The sequence below is a fragment of the Muscardinus avellanarius genome, assembly GCF_963383645.1.
Source record: "Muscardinus avellanarius genome assembly, chromosome: 10".
NCBI lineage: Eukaryota > Metazoa > Chordata > Mammalia > Rodentia > Gliridae > Muscardinus > Muscardinus avellanarius.
This window is the reverse complement of record NC_137796.1, coordinates 112926710-112942912: the sequence shown is the minus strand read 5'-3', so window position 1 is coordinate 112942912 and position 16203 is coordinate 112926710. Positions and strand designations below refer to the sequence as shown.

At 56.3% G+C, this 16203-nt stretch overlaps 1 protein-coding gene across 1 annotated transcript in view; it reads right to left on the bottom strand.

Annotated features, from left to right (window-relative positions):
- The window catches only part of LMF1 (lipase maturation factor 1), a gene marked incomplete at both ends in the record, with an annotated part of 62869 nt that overhangs the window by 22128 nt on the left and 24538 nt on the right, over nucleotides 1-16203 (bottom strand). Inside the window, 1 exon segment of the mRNA XM_080704018.1 lies at nucleotides 13131-13279. Coding sequence (XP_080560144.1) covers nucleotides 13131-13279 — 149 coding nt within the window.

Genomic DNA, 16203 nt, shown 5'->3' with positions numbered 1-16203 from the left:
GGGGCATTTGACCTCTGAGCTATACCCCTACCCCTATTTTTTATTTTGAACCAAGGTCTAAGTAGTTGAGGCTGTCTGCAAACCACGATCCTCCCATCTCAGCCTCCCAAATGCTGGGATTACAAGCGTGCGCCACCATACCCGTCAGCCTCAGCTATTTAGTGAGCCCCTCTGCAATTTAGTGAGACCCTGTTTCCAAATAAAGAATAAAAAATAAGACCAGGGGTGTAGCTTGGTGATAGAATGCCCTGGGTTCAATCCCCAGTGCTGGGAAAAAAGAAAAAGAAAAAGAAAAATCATAGATTTGCCAAAAATTGAGTGAGTACTCAGAGTTTCATCAGCCTTTCTGCAATCGTTTCCTTCTCAAAGCTCTTTACCTTATCTCAGCAAGTAATCCCACCGCAGAAATTCACTCGATGCCTGTGCCAGCCTTCTCAACTCAGAGATCTGGCAGAGGCTCCACTTTCACGGTCCCTTCTTCCTTGTCAGGTGACACGTGGTTAAGCGGGAGCCTACCATCTGCGCCTGTGACCGGCACACACATGCTGCTCCCAGGAGACCACGCGGGCACGGCTCTTTGCACCACTTTGACGGAGACCCGTCAAAGTGAGCGATGGGGTGGGCAGCCTGTGGAGCGGGCGGCGGCCTCTGAGCAGTCGTGGCCCACGAAGACCTGCTTGAGGCCCGGCTCCGCCGAGGCGGACAGCTGGAGACCAGAAGCACGGAGGCCAGGAGGCCCACAGGCCAGGCTGCCCACTTCACTTTTCACAATTCCCACGCTGCCCCGAGCCGGGTCCAGGGCCTGCTCTCCCTAGCTCTCCACGGAGGACAGACATGGGAAGAAAGCCCCTTTCTTTTGTTCTGCCCACACTAATCCAATAAAACAATTTAGAATAATTGCTCTCATTTCAGCTGGGATGCCCAGGCCGAGGGAAATGACAAGGATATCCATTTGATTCTGTCTTCACGGGGACAAGCTGCATTTCATTACATTTTATACAATCTTGCTAGAGGCACTCTGACTCCAGGAAACGGCCAGCAACTTCAAAGTCTGTTTTCCTCTGGTTCCTCACCAACTCCTTGCTCCTCTTGGCTTATGGTGTCTCCGTCCCATTCACCCAGCCTTCGGCCTCCCCACTTGCAGCGCCTCCCAGGACCTGACATCCCCCGGAGTGCTCTGGGGGCAGCGCAGTCAACATGGAAGCAGCTTTGGAAAAGATTCTGGTTCCTCCCCTCCAGGGCAGCCACTGGGCCTGGGACAGGCTGGGGCCTCCCGCCCTGCACCTGCAGCAGCGGCCTGTTCCGGGGCAGACCGAAAGAAAAGATGGTCTGCCGGGCATGGTGGTGCACACTTGTAATCCCTGCGCTTGGGAGGCAGAGACAGGAGGATAGTGCAGGTTCAAAGCTGGCTGCGCTAGCTTAAGAGACCCTGTTTCAAAAAAAAAAAAAAAAAAAAGAAGTTTAAAATAGGTCTGGGAGTATAGCTCGGAGGTAGAGGGGCTTCCAGGAACCCCAGTACCAACAACAACAACAAAAAAAAAACAAAAAAACACACACAAAAAAACCCAAAACAAGACGGGCGTGGTGGCGCACGCTTGTAATCCCCACGCTTGGGAGGCGGAGACAGGAGGATCACTCTGGTTCGAAGCCAGCCTCGCTAGCTTAAGAGACTGTTTCCACATAAAATTGTTAAAAAAATAGGTCTGGGAGTGTAGCCCGTGGGAGTGTATCCCGGAGGTAGAAGGGCTTCCAGGAACCCCAGTACCACTAAAAACAAAACAAAAAAACCCCCAACAAAACAAAACAAGAAAAGAAAAGAAAAGATGGTCCTTGTACGGGAAGGAGACTCGCCACACGGTGCGGGGATGCCCATTTGTCTCTGAGTCCCAGTAAACAGCAGCAGCAGCAGAGCCAGGTCCCTGCATTTTCCTAATGGTGTTTTACTGAGGAAACTCTAATATAAATGAACTACAATTTATCAACAGTTTTCTTTAATGATGCACGCTTCTGTGTCCTGTCCATGCGATTGCTGCCTGTCCCAGGACCTGTCATCCTTGAAGAACTCTACGATTCTGGTTTTTAAAGAGGCTCCCCGCCGGGCGTGGTGGCGCACGCTTGTAATCCCAGCATTTGGGAGGTAGAGACTGGAGGATCGCGGTTCGCGGACAGCCTCAGCTACTTAGCAAGGCCCTCTGCAACTCAGTGAGACCCGGTTTCAAAATAAAGAATAAAAAATAGGACAGGGGGTGTAGCTCAGAGGTCGAATGCCCCTGGGTTCCATCCCAAGACCCGAAAAAAAAAAAAAAAAAAGAGGCTTCCCAGTGTTCTGGCTTAGCACACTGGTGTGGAAGGTGCAGTTTTCTTCCAAAAACTGTATTGTTTTGCTTCACACCTAGGCACGCAATCCTCCTCAAATGAAATGCTGGCATAAGGAAGTAGTGGTCAAGGCGCCTTCTGTTTTCCTACACAGACATCCAGCTATTTTGGCAATCGGTGACATTCCTTCCCACTGGTGTGACTGGCTCCTTGGCTGAACATTCGCAGGTAGCAGAGGAGTGGACTTTGGACTTCATTCTCTTCTACTGATATTTTTTCTAGCTTAGATCAAGTCTATACTTCAGCTTTGAATTAAGCTATAAAATCAGGTAATATAATTACCATCTATTCATTTTCAGGATCCTTTGTATTTCCATAAAAATTTTATAATCAGCTTGTCAATTGCTCAAAAATATTAAAAAAAAGCTCATAGGGAGTTTGATATAAACTGTCATATCAAAAATTGTATCAAGCTGGGTGTGGTAGTGCATGCTTGTAATCCCAGCATTCAGGAGGCTGAGGCCAGGGGAGAATCAAGGTCATGGACAGCCTCAGCTACTTAGTGAGGGCCTCTGCAACTTAGTGAGACCCTGTTTCAAGATAAATAATAAAAAAAATGGCAGGGGGTGTAGCTTGGAGGTTGAATGCCTCTGGGTTCCACCCCCAGACTCACAAAAAAAAAAAAAGTATCGAAGCTGGGGGGGGGTGCACCCTTATAATCTCAGGCTTGGGGTGGCTGGACAGAAGGATCCTGGTCCAGCTACTTGGTGAGGCCCTCTGCAACTTAGTGAGGCTCTATTTCAAACTAAAGAATAAAATAGGGCTGGGTGTAGCTCGGAGGTAGAATGCCCTTGGGTTCAACCCTCAGTACCTTAAATAAATAAATAAATAAATAAATAAATAAATAAATAAATAAATAAATATTGTATAGCCGGGCGTGGTGGCGCACGCTTGTAATCCCCGTGCTTGGGAGGCGGAGACAGGAGGATCGTGCAGGTTCGAAGCCAGCCGTGCTGGCTTAAGAGACCTTGTTTCCAAATTAGAAAAGTATAAAAAAGTCTGGGAGTGTAGCCCAGAGGTAGAAGAGGTTCCAGGCACCCCAGTACCACACACACAAAAAAATTGTGTAAACAACTGGGCAAATGGACGTCTTCACGACACCGAGTCTTTTGATCTATGGATATGGAACATCTCTGCGTCAGGTTTTTACCACTGTGACCAAAATCCCTGACAAGAACGTAGAGTGGGAAGTTGACTTTGGCTCACGGTTCCAAAAGCTTCCGCATGGACAGCTGGCTCCCAGGCAGGGGCGCGCGGACCAGACCTATTTTATACTTTTTTTAAAATTTGGAAACAGGGTCTCTTAAGCCAGTGAGGCTGGCTTCAAACCTGCGCGATCCTCCTGTCTCCGCCTCCCAAGCGTGAGGATTACAAGCGTGCGCCACCATGCCTGGCGGTCCTAGCTGGTTTTTAAGAAATTTATTTAGATACTTATGACAAATATTTTTATCCAGATATGATGGTATACACCTGTAATCCCAGGACTTGGGAGGCTAAGACAGGAGGATTACAAGTTTGAGGTCAGTCTCAGCAATTTAGTAAGACCCTCAGCAACTCAGTGAGGACCGTTTTCAAAGTAAATAATGAAACAGGGCTGGGAGTATAGCCTAGAGGTAAAATACCCCCTTTTTTGTGGTGCTGGGCATGGGACCCAGAGCGAGCCTCATGCTTGCTGGGTAAAGTGCTCGACCACTGAGCTACTTCTCTAGCTGCTGATTTTCAAATATTAAATTGACCTTGAATTTCTGGATAAGTCACACTGCTTTTGTTGTCAGCTCTGATGTGCCAACGTTTTAGGGCTCCTGTGCCTTTGCTTTGAGGGATGCCGGGCTCTGATTTTCCTTTTGCAACGTCTTCATCAGGTTTTGGTAGCACTGCTAACCATAAAACAACATGGGAGTGTTCCCTCCTCCACTGCTTTCCACAGGCGTTTGTATGAGGCTGCGTTATTACCTGCTCACGCATTCGACAGTCTCCTGTGATGCCATCTGGCCTGAGCATTCTCTTCCTGGAATGGTGTTTTGTTTCAAATCCAGTTTCTTTAACAGCCATGGAGCTATCCAGGCTTCCTGCTGTCTTCCTTTCAGGTTCGTGTTTTCCAAGGAATCTGCCCACCTCGGCAAAGCCGTCAAATGCGCCGACCCAGGCTTTCACAGCGCCCCAGATACAGCGCCACCGCTGGGTCGCTCACGGCACTGCCAGTCTCTCGCTCCTGGTTGTGGCCCTGGCTCTGCTTGATTCTCGCCTGAGGACTGCTGCCCTCGGGTTTCTATTTTCCCTATTTGGGGGGCTGTGAGGGGCAAGACGGTGTGCCATGAGGAGCATAGGAGGGCCCCATCTGTGGGCGCCCTGGCTGCACAGGTGTGGTAACAAGGAGGCACCTGACACTGCGCAGGAAAGGCAGGGGCTCCATTACTGCTCCCCACAGCCGCCATGCTGGGGTGGGCCATTGCAAGGAAGATGCCGCGCCACTGACTGGCTCTTCTGAACCTCCTCTGCATGCACCCACCCCACGTAAAACCAACCTGCTCCAGCATCTCACTAAAGGCCAGTTCATTCGCTTATGTTTTGCTTCATACAAATTTAGGGTATGCCCTACAAATGTGAGCTGGCAATGAGAACAGCATCTGGAGTCAAGGCAGCAGGAGGCAGAGGAGCGGAGGGGACACGCGGAGGGGACATGCTCAGAGAGCGAGTGCACACGCGGAGGGAACACGCTCAGCGAGCGGAGGGCACACGCTCAGAGAGCGGAGGGGACACGCTCAGAGAGCGAGGGCACACACGGAGGGGACACGCTCAGAGAGCGAGGGCACACGCTCAGAGAGCGAGGGCACACGCGGAGGGGACACGCTCAGAGAGCGAGGGCACACGCGGAGGGAACACGCTCAGCGAGCGGAGGGCACACGCTCAGAGAGCGAGGGCACACGCGGAGGGGACACGCTCAGAGAGCGGAGGGCACACGCTCAGAGAGCGAGGGCACACACGGAGGGGACACGCTCAGAGAGCGAGGGCACACACGGAGGGGACACGCTCAGAGAGCGGAGGGCACACGCGGAGGGAACACGCTCAGTGAGCGGAGGGCACACGCTCAGAGAGCGAGGGCACACGCGGAGGGCACACGCTCAGAGGGCGGAGGGGACACGCTCAGAGAGCGAGGGCACACGCGGAGGGGACACGCTCAGAGAGCGGAGGGCACACGCTCAGAGAGCGAGGGCACACGCGGAGGGGACACGCTCAGAGAGCGAGGGCACACGCGGAGGGAACACGCTCAGCGAGCGGAGGGCACACGCTCAGAGAGCGAGGGCACACGTGGAGGGGACACGCTCAGAGAGCGGAGGGCACACGCTCAGAGAGCGAGGGCACACACGGAGGGGACACGCTCAGAGAGCGGAGGGCACACGCGGAGGGAACACGCTCAGCGAGCGGAGGGCACACGCTCAGAGAGCGAGGGCACACACGGAGGGCACACGCTCAGAGAGCGGAGGGCACACGCTCAGAGAGCAGAGGGCACACGCTCAGAGAGCGGAGGGGACACGCTCAGAAAGCAGAGGGCACACGCTCAGAGAGAGAGGGCACACGCGGAGGGGACACGCTCAGCGAGCGGAGGGGACACGCTCAGAGAGCGAGGGCACACACGGAGGGGATACGCTCAGAGAGCGGAGGGCACACGCTCAGAGAGCAGAGGGGACAGGCTCAGAGAGAGAGGGCACACGCGGAGGGGACACGCTCAGAGAGCGGAGGGGACATGCTCAGAGAGCGAGGGCACACACGGAGGGGACACGCTCAGCGAGCGGAGGGGACACGTGGAGGGCACACGCTCAGAGAGCGGAGGGCACACGCTCAGAAAGCAGAGGGGACACGCTCAGAGAGCAGAGGGCACACGCTCAGAGAGAGAGGGCACACGCGGAGGGGACACGCTCAGAGAGCGGAGGGGACATGCTCAGAGAGCGGAGGGCACACGCTCAGCGAGCGGAGGGCACACGCTCAGCGAGCGGAGGGGACACGTGGAGGGCACACGCTCAGAGAGCGGAGGGCACACGCTCAGCGAGCGGAGGGGACACGTGGAGGGCACACGCTCAGCGAGCGGAGGGGACACGTGGAGGGCACATGCTCAGAGAGCGGAGGGCACACGCTCAGCGAGCGGAGGGGACACGTGGAGGGCACACGCTCAGCGAGCGGAGGGCACACGCTCAGAGAGTGGAGGGGACACGCTCAGAGAGCGGAGGGCACACGCTCAGCGAGCGGAGGGCACACGCTCAAAGAGTGCAGGGGACACACTCAGCGAGCGGAGGGCACACACTCAGAGAGTGGAGGGGACACGCTCAGAGAGCGGAGGGCACACGCTCAAAGAGTGCAGGGGACACACTCAGCGAGTGGAGGGCACACGCTCAGCGAGCGGAGGGGACACGCTCAGCAGTGAGGGCCGGCGGGAGAGAGCGGAGGGACATGCTCAGGGCTCTGTCCAGGGGGAAGCAGCGAGGCTGATGACCATGCCTGGGTCGAGGCGCTCTCCTCTCTTCCCCGTGTAGAGTGAGGTCTCCAGGACCCTGCATCAGCCATCAGGAGGCAGGCGCCCGGGCTGGTGACCATGCCTGGGTCGAGGGGCTCTCCTCTCCTCTCTCCTCTCTTCCCCGTGTAGAGTGAGGTCTCCAGGACCCTGCATCAGCCATCAGGAGGCAGGCGCCCGCCTCGTTCCTCTCAAGGGAGGAGCTTGGCCTCACGCTGCAGCCTGCTTTCCCTGCGGCAGTGCATGTGGCTATCTTACCAGCTCGAGGAAACTTCCTTCTATCCCTAGGCTGCTGGGGACTGGTTGTGGTCATGAGCCAGTGTGCAGTTCCGTGTGAGCTGCTTGCTACCCACTGAGCGGCTGCATTAGCTGCGTCGCCTTCTCCTCATCTGCCCGGAGGGTGAACTGTCAACGCCTCAACAGACCCACTTGTGCCTTCTGGGAGCCCGTGGTCTTGACGTGTTAGGCTTTTGCATACAGCTGGGTTCTCTTCAGATAAACCCTGAGGGGCTGTGTCTGTGCTCTAGGGAGATGCTCTACACCCTCCGCTCTTCAAAAGCCCCAGTCTGCTGGTGTCTAATACTGCGTGGGGAGCACTGGGAGCTGGTGCGTTTTCCCGAGACGTTTTGAAGAGCACAGCACTGAAGGCTCCTGAACTGGAACTTTTCTTAGTGGGAAGACGCCTCTTATTTGAATCATCTCATTTACAGAACTATTCAGAAGTTTTATTTCTTCTTCTGTTAGTTTTTGTTATCTGTCTTTGAAGGAATTTAACTGTTTCATCTAAACTACCTAATTTATGTGCATGAAATTGCATATATTTCCCATTAACATTTTGTTTTAAAAATCTTAAGACTTGAAGCTGGGCGTGGTGGTGCACCCTTTTAATCCCCGTATACAGGAGGCTGAGACCAGAGGATCACAATTTTGCAGCCAGCCTCAGCTACTTAGTGAGGCCCTCTGCAACTTAGTGAGACCATTTCAAAATAAAGAATAAAAAATAGGACAGGGGGTATAGCTCAGAGGTCGAATGTCCCTGGGTTCCACCCCCAGACCGCAAAACAAACAAAACTGTCATTATTAATCCAATATAACTAACTCAACTACCACCCTTATAAGTTTATTACTTTTTCTTTTCTTTTCTCTCTCTCTCTCTTTTTTTTTTTTTTTTGCAATACTGTGGATAGAACCCAGGGGCATTCTACCTCCAAGCTACACCCCAGCCCTATTTTTTATTCTTTATTTTGAAACAGGGTCTCACTGAGCTGCAAAGGGCCTCACCTTGAACTCACTAAGTAGCTGAGGCTGTCCTCGAACTGTGATCTTCCTGTCTCAGCCTCCCAAATGCTGGGATTACAAATGTGCGCTACCATGCTCGGCTTGGTTTTTCTATTCTTTATTTTCTTCACTCTTTATCCAATCTTTATTGGGGTATAATTGCCAAGAAAATTACATACACTTACAGCACAAAACATGGTGATTCAATGCACACACACGCTGTGGCGGGCCTCACAATCAGGGCGGTGACAGGAATGTCACCTCCGAGTGCCACTGCTCTCTGTGCAGTGAGCACACAGAAGAGCCCCTTTCCTGTGCACCCACGCAGGCCACGTGGTATGGCAGCTCCCCAGAAATGTGCGGGGACTGAGGGTGGGCTGTTCTACCCGAGCCACAACCCCAGCCCTATTATATTTTCTTATTTTGAAACAGGTTCTTGCTAAATTGCGGAGGGCCTAAGTAGCCGAGGTTGGCAGAGAACCTGCGATCCTCCCGTCTCAGCCTCCCATGTCCTGGGATCCTGAGTGTGCACTGCCACGCCCGGCCTTCCGTACTTTCTAATGGAGATTTGAGAGCCTCTGGCCAGTCTACCCATCTCCCGCCCACGAGCTGTGGCAACCACGCTCTACACTCTGCTCCTGAGTTTGCTTTCAATTCTACCTGAGCGAGATCACGCAGTATTTGTCCTTCTGTGCCCAGCTTATTTCACTAGGTTTACCTGGGGCAGTGGCAGGATTTCCTTCTTTTGTGGCTAGATAGCAATCTCCACGTATGTATCCACCATGATTTCCCGCCCCTCTGTCTGTGCATGGACACGAAGGCTGCCTCCGCATCCTGTGATCACCGCTGTGGCCAGGTGGGTGCACAGCCTCTTTGAGCCGGCTCAGCTTTCTGCAGCGATGCACACACAGGTGGACTGCTGGGCAGTGGCAGCTGCATTTTCGTTTTCTGAGGAGCCCCACCTGCTTCCTGCCGCCGGCAGGGTGTGAGGGTGCTCTCCTCTCCACAGCCCTGCGCTCCCGCCCTCACCCGTGCTACTCAGGGATCTGCTGGTCAGTGAAACGCCCATCAGAGTTGCACTAGCCTTTCCCACGGAAACAAAACAACGCTAAAATGTGCATGGCATTAGAAGCAAACCTGAGCAGCTAAAGCAAGCTTGAGACAGCCCATCGAAACCCTTGAGTGCCTCAGCTCACTGGCTGCCACTATACCGCGCAAGTGTACTAACCCCAGCAGGATGACGGCATGGAAGCACAGTGGCTCACAGAACAGGGCCCAGAAACGGACCACGCGCACAGCCCACGAGCCTTAACAGCCTGCCAAGGGTCTGCGGGAGGACGATCTCTTCCACAGACGACACGGTCTTGGGGACACTACATAAACAGCACAGGACCTTCCTTAGACCCTTCAAGGAGCCAGAACCACAGGGGAGAGATGGCTTGGCCTCAAAAGCCGGTCAACTTAGCCAAGCTGGCCAAGTGGGGTCCCAGCACAGCAAGAGCCTCTGCATAGCACAGGACACAGTGTACGGGAGGAGACAGCAAACAGGCAGGGAGCGCCGGCAAGCCACGTCTGAGAAGGGTTAATATCCAGAACACAGGAAGAGGTCCCACAACTCAACAGCAAAAGCCCAAAGGAGCCACCTGAAAGAGGCCCCAAACAGACACACAAGCGGCTAAGGGGTGTATCGAAGGTGCATGACATCGCTGATCACCAGGACCCAACAGGCCGCCCTGCACACCCGCAGGCCGCCCGCGATCCAAAGGCCCCATGTAAGTCTCCCAGCTGCCCACTCACGCCTCTTCTGCGGGGTCTGAGGCCAAGCGTCCGAGCGCCCGGCCCCAGGTGCCCCGTCCTCCCTCTTGGGAGTGCTGGCTGGCTGCAGAGCCGCGGGGCCTCACAGTGACGTCTCAGGTGCTCCAGCGGCACTCACAGGGCAGGGGGCTGCTCTGCACTGTCGCTCTTCTCCACTCGCCGCCAGGCCCAGAGGACCCCACAGGAACCAAGGCCGATCCCCTCCTTGTGCAGTCTGCTGTGACAGCAGCCGCGTCCCACAGGGCAGGGTGGCCCGGGCACCGCCGGGCTGCCAGGGAGCGCCGGGCCAGAGCGCGCACATGCACCCCGAGGATAGGCCGGGGGCAGACCGCAGGGGTACACCTCTGCTCCAGCACCCTGCCTGTGCTTGGGGACTCCTGAGACTTGGCCAAGGAGCTGGCCAGTTTTGGGGACACATGGAATGCTAAACCCCCAGTCTGGTCTTGAGCAAGACTTCACGGGTGGTCCTGCAGCCGGGTGGCAGAAGCAGAAGGGACACTGGCCCCCAACGCACAAACACAGGGTTTGCAGCTGCTGCCGCTCCTGATCAAGTCCGCTCTCTCTGTTCCCACCAAAGGAGGAGTGCTAACATCCCACTCAAGACTCTCAGGTAATTATACCTTTTAGTGCACCTGGTAATTTTTACCCAGCTGGCACAAGCAGTCAATCAAAGTGCTGTAAAAGGCTTGAGAACACACTAATGACTCTGCCTCTGTCAGGCATCGTGGGGTTTATTCAACTCTTGGCACCGGAGCCCGCACAAAGCAGCCGACAGCTTCTCTGCAGAGCATGGCTTCTGCACCGGGCTCCCGGCTGTGCGTGCCCCACCTACCACGCTGACACCCAGAGCAAATCTTCAAAAACGCCCCACCTTCTCATGCTCACTACTGCCCGCTGGAGGAGAGCCTGAGCCTGAGTCCTCACGCTTACTAAGGCCTGCTAAGGAGAGATACTGAGCCTGTCCTCATGCTCACCCATGCCTCCTGAGGGGAGAGTCAGAGCCCTGATACTTACTACATCTGCTAAGGGAGGAGCCTGAGTCTGGGTCCCATGAGTGTCACACACCACACCCAGAGCAGATGTACTGCACAGCATGCCAGGGGTAACTGTGAGGACCCTCTCTCCCTCAGACAGAAAGCTACTGGGAGACAGGGGCCTACTCTGTGGGGCTGGGCACAGCTCACTGCTGTGGCCCACCAAGCACACAGCTCCCAGGGATCTCATTACCTGTCCTCCACCAGGCCAGGGCCCTGCCAGCCACACCAGTCCTGCCTGCCCTGCTGGGCCACTGTAGTCCCTCAGGTGCCCGGGCCAGGTGGCAGGGCCAGGGCTGAGTGAACCACAGGGTAGTGAGTTCTTGTGCTAGACATGGAGAGGGGGTGGTGCCCTGTGTCCTGCAGTACCCGTCCTGAGACCTGGCCCACAGGAGCAGAGACGCAGAGCGGACCATCCACAGCAGATCACGGTGCCTAGTGCTGCACTCGGGGTAAGGAAGTGTGTGTCAGGGCTCCTGGGAATGGACGGCTTTCGGTGCCCATGAGTGGAAGCAATGAGGGTCTCAGAAGCTGCTGGAGACCCCACAGCCCCAGAACCAACTTACCAGGAGCCCTGGGACCTTTTCACACACCCGTCACCCCTGCGGCTGGGACTGCAGTGTGCCCGTGGGCAGGACACGTGACCTGCCACAGACGGTGGGGAGGAAGGCAGAAGTCCACCCTGCCTGTGGAGACAAGGGCACCTGTCTCCGTGGGTCTCCCATGGCTGAGGCCACCCTTCAAACCATGAAGTGGGCTCCTGCAAGAGGCCGACAGGTAAGGTGTAGAGGAGCCCGGGGACTCGTGCCTGGGGCCGTCCCCTCGAGAAGTGGCCCCGTCCCCACAAAGACCCTCTGCGGCACAGGCTGGCCCGGCTGGTCTCACTGGGCGACCACAGGAAGGGGAGGAGGCAGGAGGTTAGCGTCCCCACAGCCCCAGTGGTCTTCAGAACCTGCAGCGGAGCAGCTGCCCTGCGGGCAGGGGGCGGGCACCCGGGGCAGCCCCGGAGTCAAGGTCGGGCCGCAGGAGCCGGCCATTCTGCCGGGGCAAGCCCTGATGGAGCAGCCCTGCCCCGCTTGGGGCACCTGCTCGCAGTTGCGCAGGACCTGCACCCCACATGCTGTGCTCGGTCCCAAAGCCTCAGGCAAGCAGACACTAGGGAAGGACTCGGCACACAGGGTTTCCAACACAGAACACGGACATGCGTGTGAATTCCAACAGGGATGCAGAGATCTCATTAACTGAGGGGTGTGGGAGAGGTGAGCAGAGGCTGCCCACTCCCCATGCTGCGCGGCCGGAGGCCACGGGGCCACCTCACTCCTGCTGCCAGGGCTCACATCAGGTTCCAAAAATCTCAAGAGTAACTGCCAGTGGAGTTAAGAGCGGCGGGGTCGACGGCCTCCAACGTGCTCCAGGTGCCAGGAACGGAAGCACCCTGGTCTCCAGGGCCACAGCGAGCGTGCGTGGTCAAGACAGCGCAGCCTCCCCAGGCTGAAGACACGCGGCAGATCACACGCTTGCTGCACAATTCACAAGGCGCTGCGGGAAACGTCTGTGCACACCTGGCCTCTCCAGACAACATGGGCCCAAAGAACAGGCCTGGCAGAGGACATGCAGGAGGACAGCCGCACCTCCGCAGCTGGCACAATGGCTTCAGCACTGAGAGACAGCCTTGGAGCCGGGAGCGGGGCGCACGCTTGTCATCCCAGCACTCGGGAGGCCGAGACAGGAGGATCGCAGGTCGCGGCCAGCCTCAGCTACTTAGTGAGGCCCTCCTCAACTTGGTGAGACCCTGTTCAGATAGATAGATAGATAGATAGATAGATAGATAGATAGATAGATCGATCGATCGATCCTTGGAGTGTCACGGCCATTCCAGCACGGAGAGCTGGAGACAGCTCATTCAGCCACACCTCCCCGTCTCGAGACCCAAGGCCATTTTTGTTTCCCACAGAAAGGATTGTGGACACAGCCAGAGCAATGCTGAGCTTCTGTGCTTAGAGCGGCCGGGCCCGCGGAAGGGCGGCCGCGACTCAGCACATGTCCCGCTCCCGGAGCCAGCAGAGGTGCGGCACATCTAGGGCAGCCTTCCCAATATGTCAAACAGAAGTTCTACTTACAGCTCCCAGCATGATCCTGAAAATCAGCCACCGGAAGCCCCACAGGACGACATGGGGCATGGGGGTGTGCTCCGGGAGGCGGGACAAAGTCCAAAGTGGGCACAGGAAGATTCCCAGGAAGCCCGTTTCCAGCAGCTGTGATTCCCAGCCTGGAATGATGACAGGGACACAGGAAGGGTGAGGGCCAAGGAGGGACATGGGGACTCACGCCACGAGCTGTGTAACACAGACAGACACGGCAGACTGTAGAGACCTGGAGCCCTGACCAGGACCCAGGGCTGGACGGGCAACCTCAGGGGCCCCTGCCCTGCCTGGGGGACGGCCATGCCCGCGGGACACCGCACTCCCTGGGCAGCCGGCACTCATGAGGTCTGCATGCCGATGCAGCTGTGAGCACCTTCCCGCGGGTGCTTGAGGCAGGAAGCCTCCACAGAGGGCAGACCACTCTGGCCAGGTGTAAGAGGGAGCAGGCAAGACTCGGAGCCGGGAAAGGTGGATCCAAACAAAACTGCCCTGGGTGCGTGGCGGCAGGTAGCCCTGGGCTCCCGCGGGCATCCGCGCCCTTCTCACTGGGACCGGCATGGAGAGCGGGAGTGTTCTCACGGAGGCGGCCCCGCATTCTCACAGACTCACGTGCAGGGGCTGCCGGGGCTCCCACTGCACAGGCACCACCCTCCGGGGCATGTCCAGGGGCACACGCGCCCAGAGCGCCTGTGGAGGGGTCTGTCTTCACATGTGCACACTGAGGGGACAGAGGCGCTGGGAGGGGACACGGGGGGAAATTTGCCCAGGGACCCGGGAGGCACAGGAACACCTCATGCTAATCTTGAACTTTTTTATACCTTAGAAATTATTTTAAAATTAAAATTTTATAAGCTGGGCGTGGTGGCTCACGCTTGTAATCCCCACGCTTGGGAGGCTGAGACAGGAGGATCGCGCAGGTTCGAAGCCAGCCTCAGCTACTTAGTGAGGCTCTCAGCAACTCAGTGAGAGGCTGTTTCCAAATAAAATATAAAATGGGTCTGGGAGTATAGCCCGAAGGTAGAAAGCCTCTGGGTTCCACCCCCAGTACCACCAAAAAAAAAAAAAAATTAAAATCTTATAAAGCACATGCTTGGAATCTCAGCACTTGGGAGGCTGAGACAGGAGGATCGCGCAGGTTCGAAGCCAGCCTCAGCTACTTAGTGAGGCTTTCAGCAACTTAGAGAGACCCTGTTTCCAAATAAAATAGAAAATAGGTCTGCGAGTGTTGCCCAGAAGTAGAAAAGCCTCTGGGTTTCACCCCCAGTACCACCAAAAACAAACAAAACAAACAAACAAACAAACAAACAAACACAGGTTTCATGTGGTGGCGCACACCTGTAATCCCAGCATTCGGGAGGCTGACACAGGAGGATCGCACAGGTTCAAAACCAGCCCCAGCAACTTAGTGATGCTCTCAGCAACTTAGCAAGACGCTGTTTCCAAATAAAATATAAAATGGGTCTGGGAGTATAGCCTGGAGGTAGAAAGCCCCTGGGTGCCATCCCCAGTACCACCAAAAAAAAAAAAAAATTAAAATCTTATAAAGCACATGCTTGGAATCCCAGTACTTGGGAGGCTGAGACAGGAGGATCGCAGGTTCGAGACTAGCTTCAGCAACCTCAGCAACTCAGTGAGATCCTATTTCAAAATAAAAACTAAAATAAGGCTGGGAGTGTAGCTCAGAGGTAGAACTAGAGTTCAATCCTAGTACTAACCACCACCAGGAGAGCTTATAAAATGGATTCTGATTAATATTATAACACAAAAGTAAAAAGTAGATAATCTATAAGTCCACACTGACATAATGAGCAACAGAGCAGACCAACGGGGCCCAGAGACAAACCCCGCGCAGAGTCCCCCATGTGCCTCCCCCAGGGCCAGGAGGGGAGGGCACGGCGGCCGCGGTGGAGACGTGAGGTGACCTAGGTGGCCAGGCAGGCCTGCGCCGTGCCGGGGGAGTGCGGGAAGGTGCTCCACTGAGTCCTCCTAAGGACTAAGCCACAGCCCCACCCAGAGCACACGACCGACCCCGGGGAGGGCCGTCCTACAGACCCCGACCAGCCCCTCAAATGTCCAGGCGTCAAGCCCGGGAGAGTCTGAGGCGGCGAGGAGACGGGACCCGGGGGCCGGGTGGGCCCGGGGCCAGGGAAAGGGCCCAGGGGAAAGCGGGTGACCAAGGCGCGGACGTGAGTTACATGGGTTACAGAGAAGTGTGGCGGGCGAACCACACTAACGCGAGATGCTACCGACCAGGAACTGAGTGTGGGTGGGGACGGTACTGCTCCCACGATAATGCCGTAGCCTGTGGCAGTGCCCTGCACACGCCTCACGCCAGGCCTTGAGAGGCTCCGACAGGCTGAGGGAACCTGTCATCAGCCAGCCGCTGGGCCATGTGCACGCATCTTGCCGGCCTGGAACTCAGGTCTGCACTGGTCTGGGTTTTAAAGACTGCCTCCCCAAAAGACCCAACCTGACGTGGCGTGTGGGCAGGAAAGGGAAGGGTCAGCCTGGCTGGCTCTGGGCTGCAGGCAGGAGGCCCACTGCTCCAGGAGCAGCAGGCGTGTGCCTGGTGAGGTGCAGGAGCTGAGCCCTGGGCTGGAGGCAGTGGCCACCACCATGCCTGGGCCTCCTCAGCCACACTGTTCTTGGCGCTCACCCCCAAAAGGCTGGGTGAGAGCTGCCCTCCCCCAAGAGAAAGGTGCTGGGCGAGAGCTGCCCCCCCCCAGGAGAAAGGTGCTGGGTCCGGTTTTCCAGCTACGCACCCCTCCTGGAGCACCTGCTCACCACCAGGTAGAGCCCTGAACAGCTCTGGTGCTCCAGTGGTGGCCACACGGCTCCGCAGTGGAGTCACCCCACCCAAGGGATCTCAAAACTGCTGAGCGAGCCATGCTCCAGACAAGGCGGGCTCTGTGGCTCAGCCTGCAGAAGGCTCCGGAGTGAGCAGGCCTGTGTGTGGCGCGGGCGCTCTCCCCTCAGCCCTGGGCTGCCCTGAGCTGCGGGGCAATGGAGGCTCAGCCAGACCCGCTGCATGGGAGGGCTTTCTCTCCTT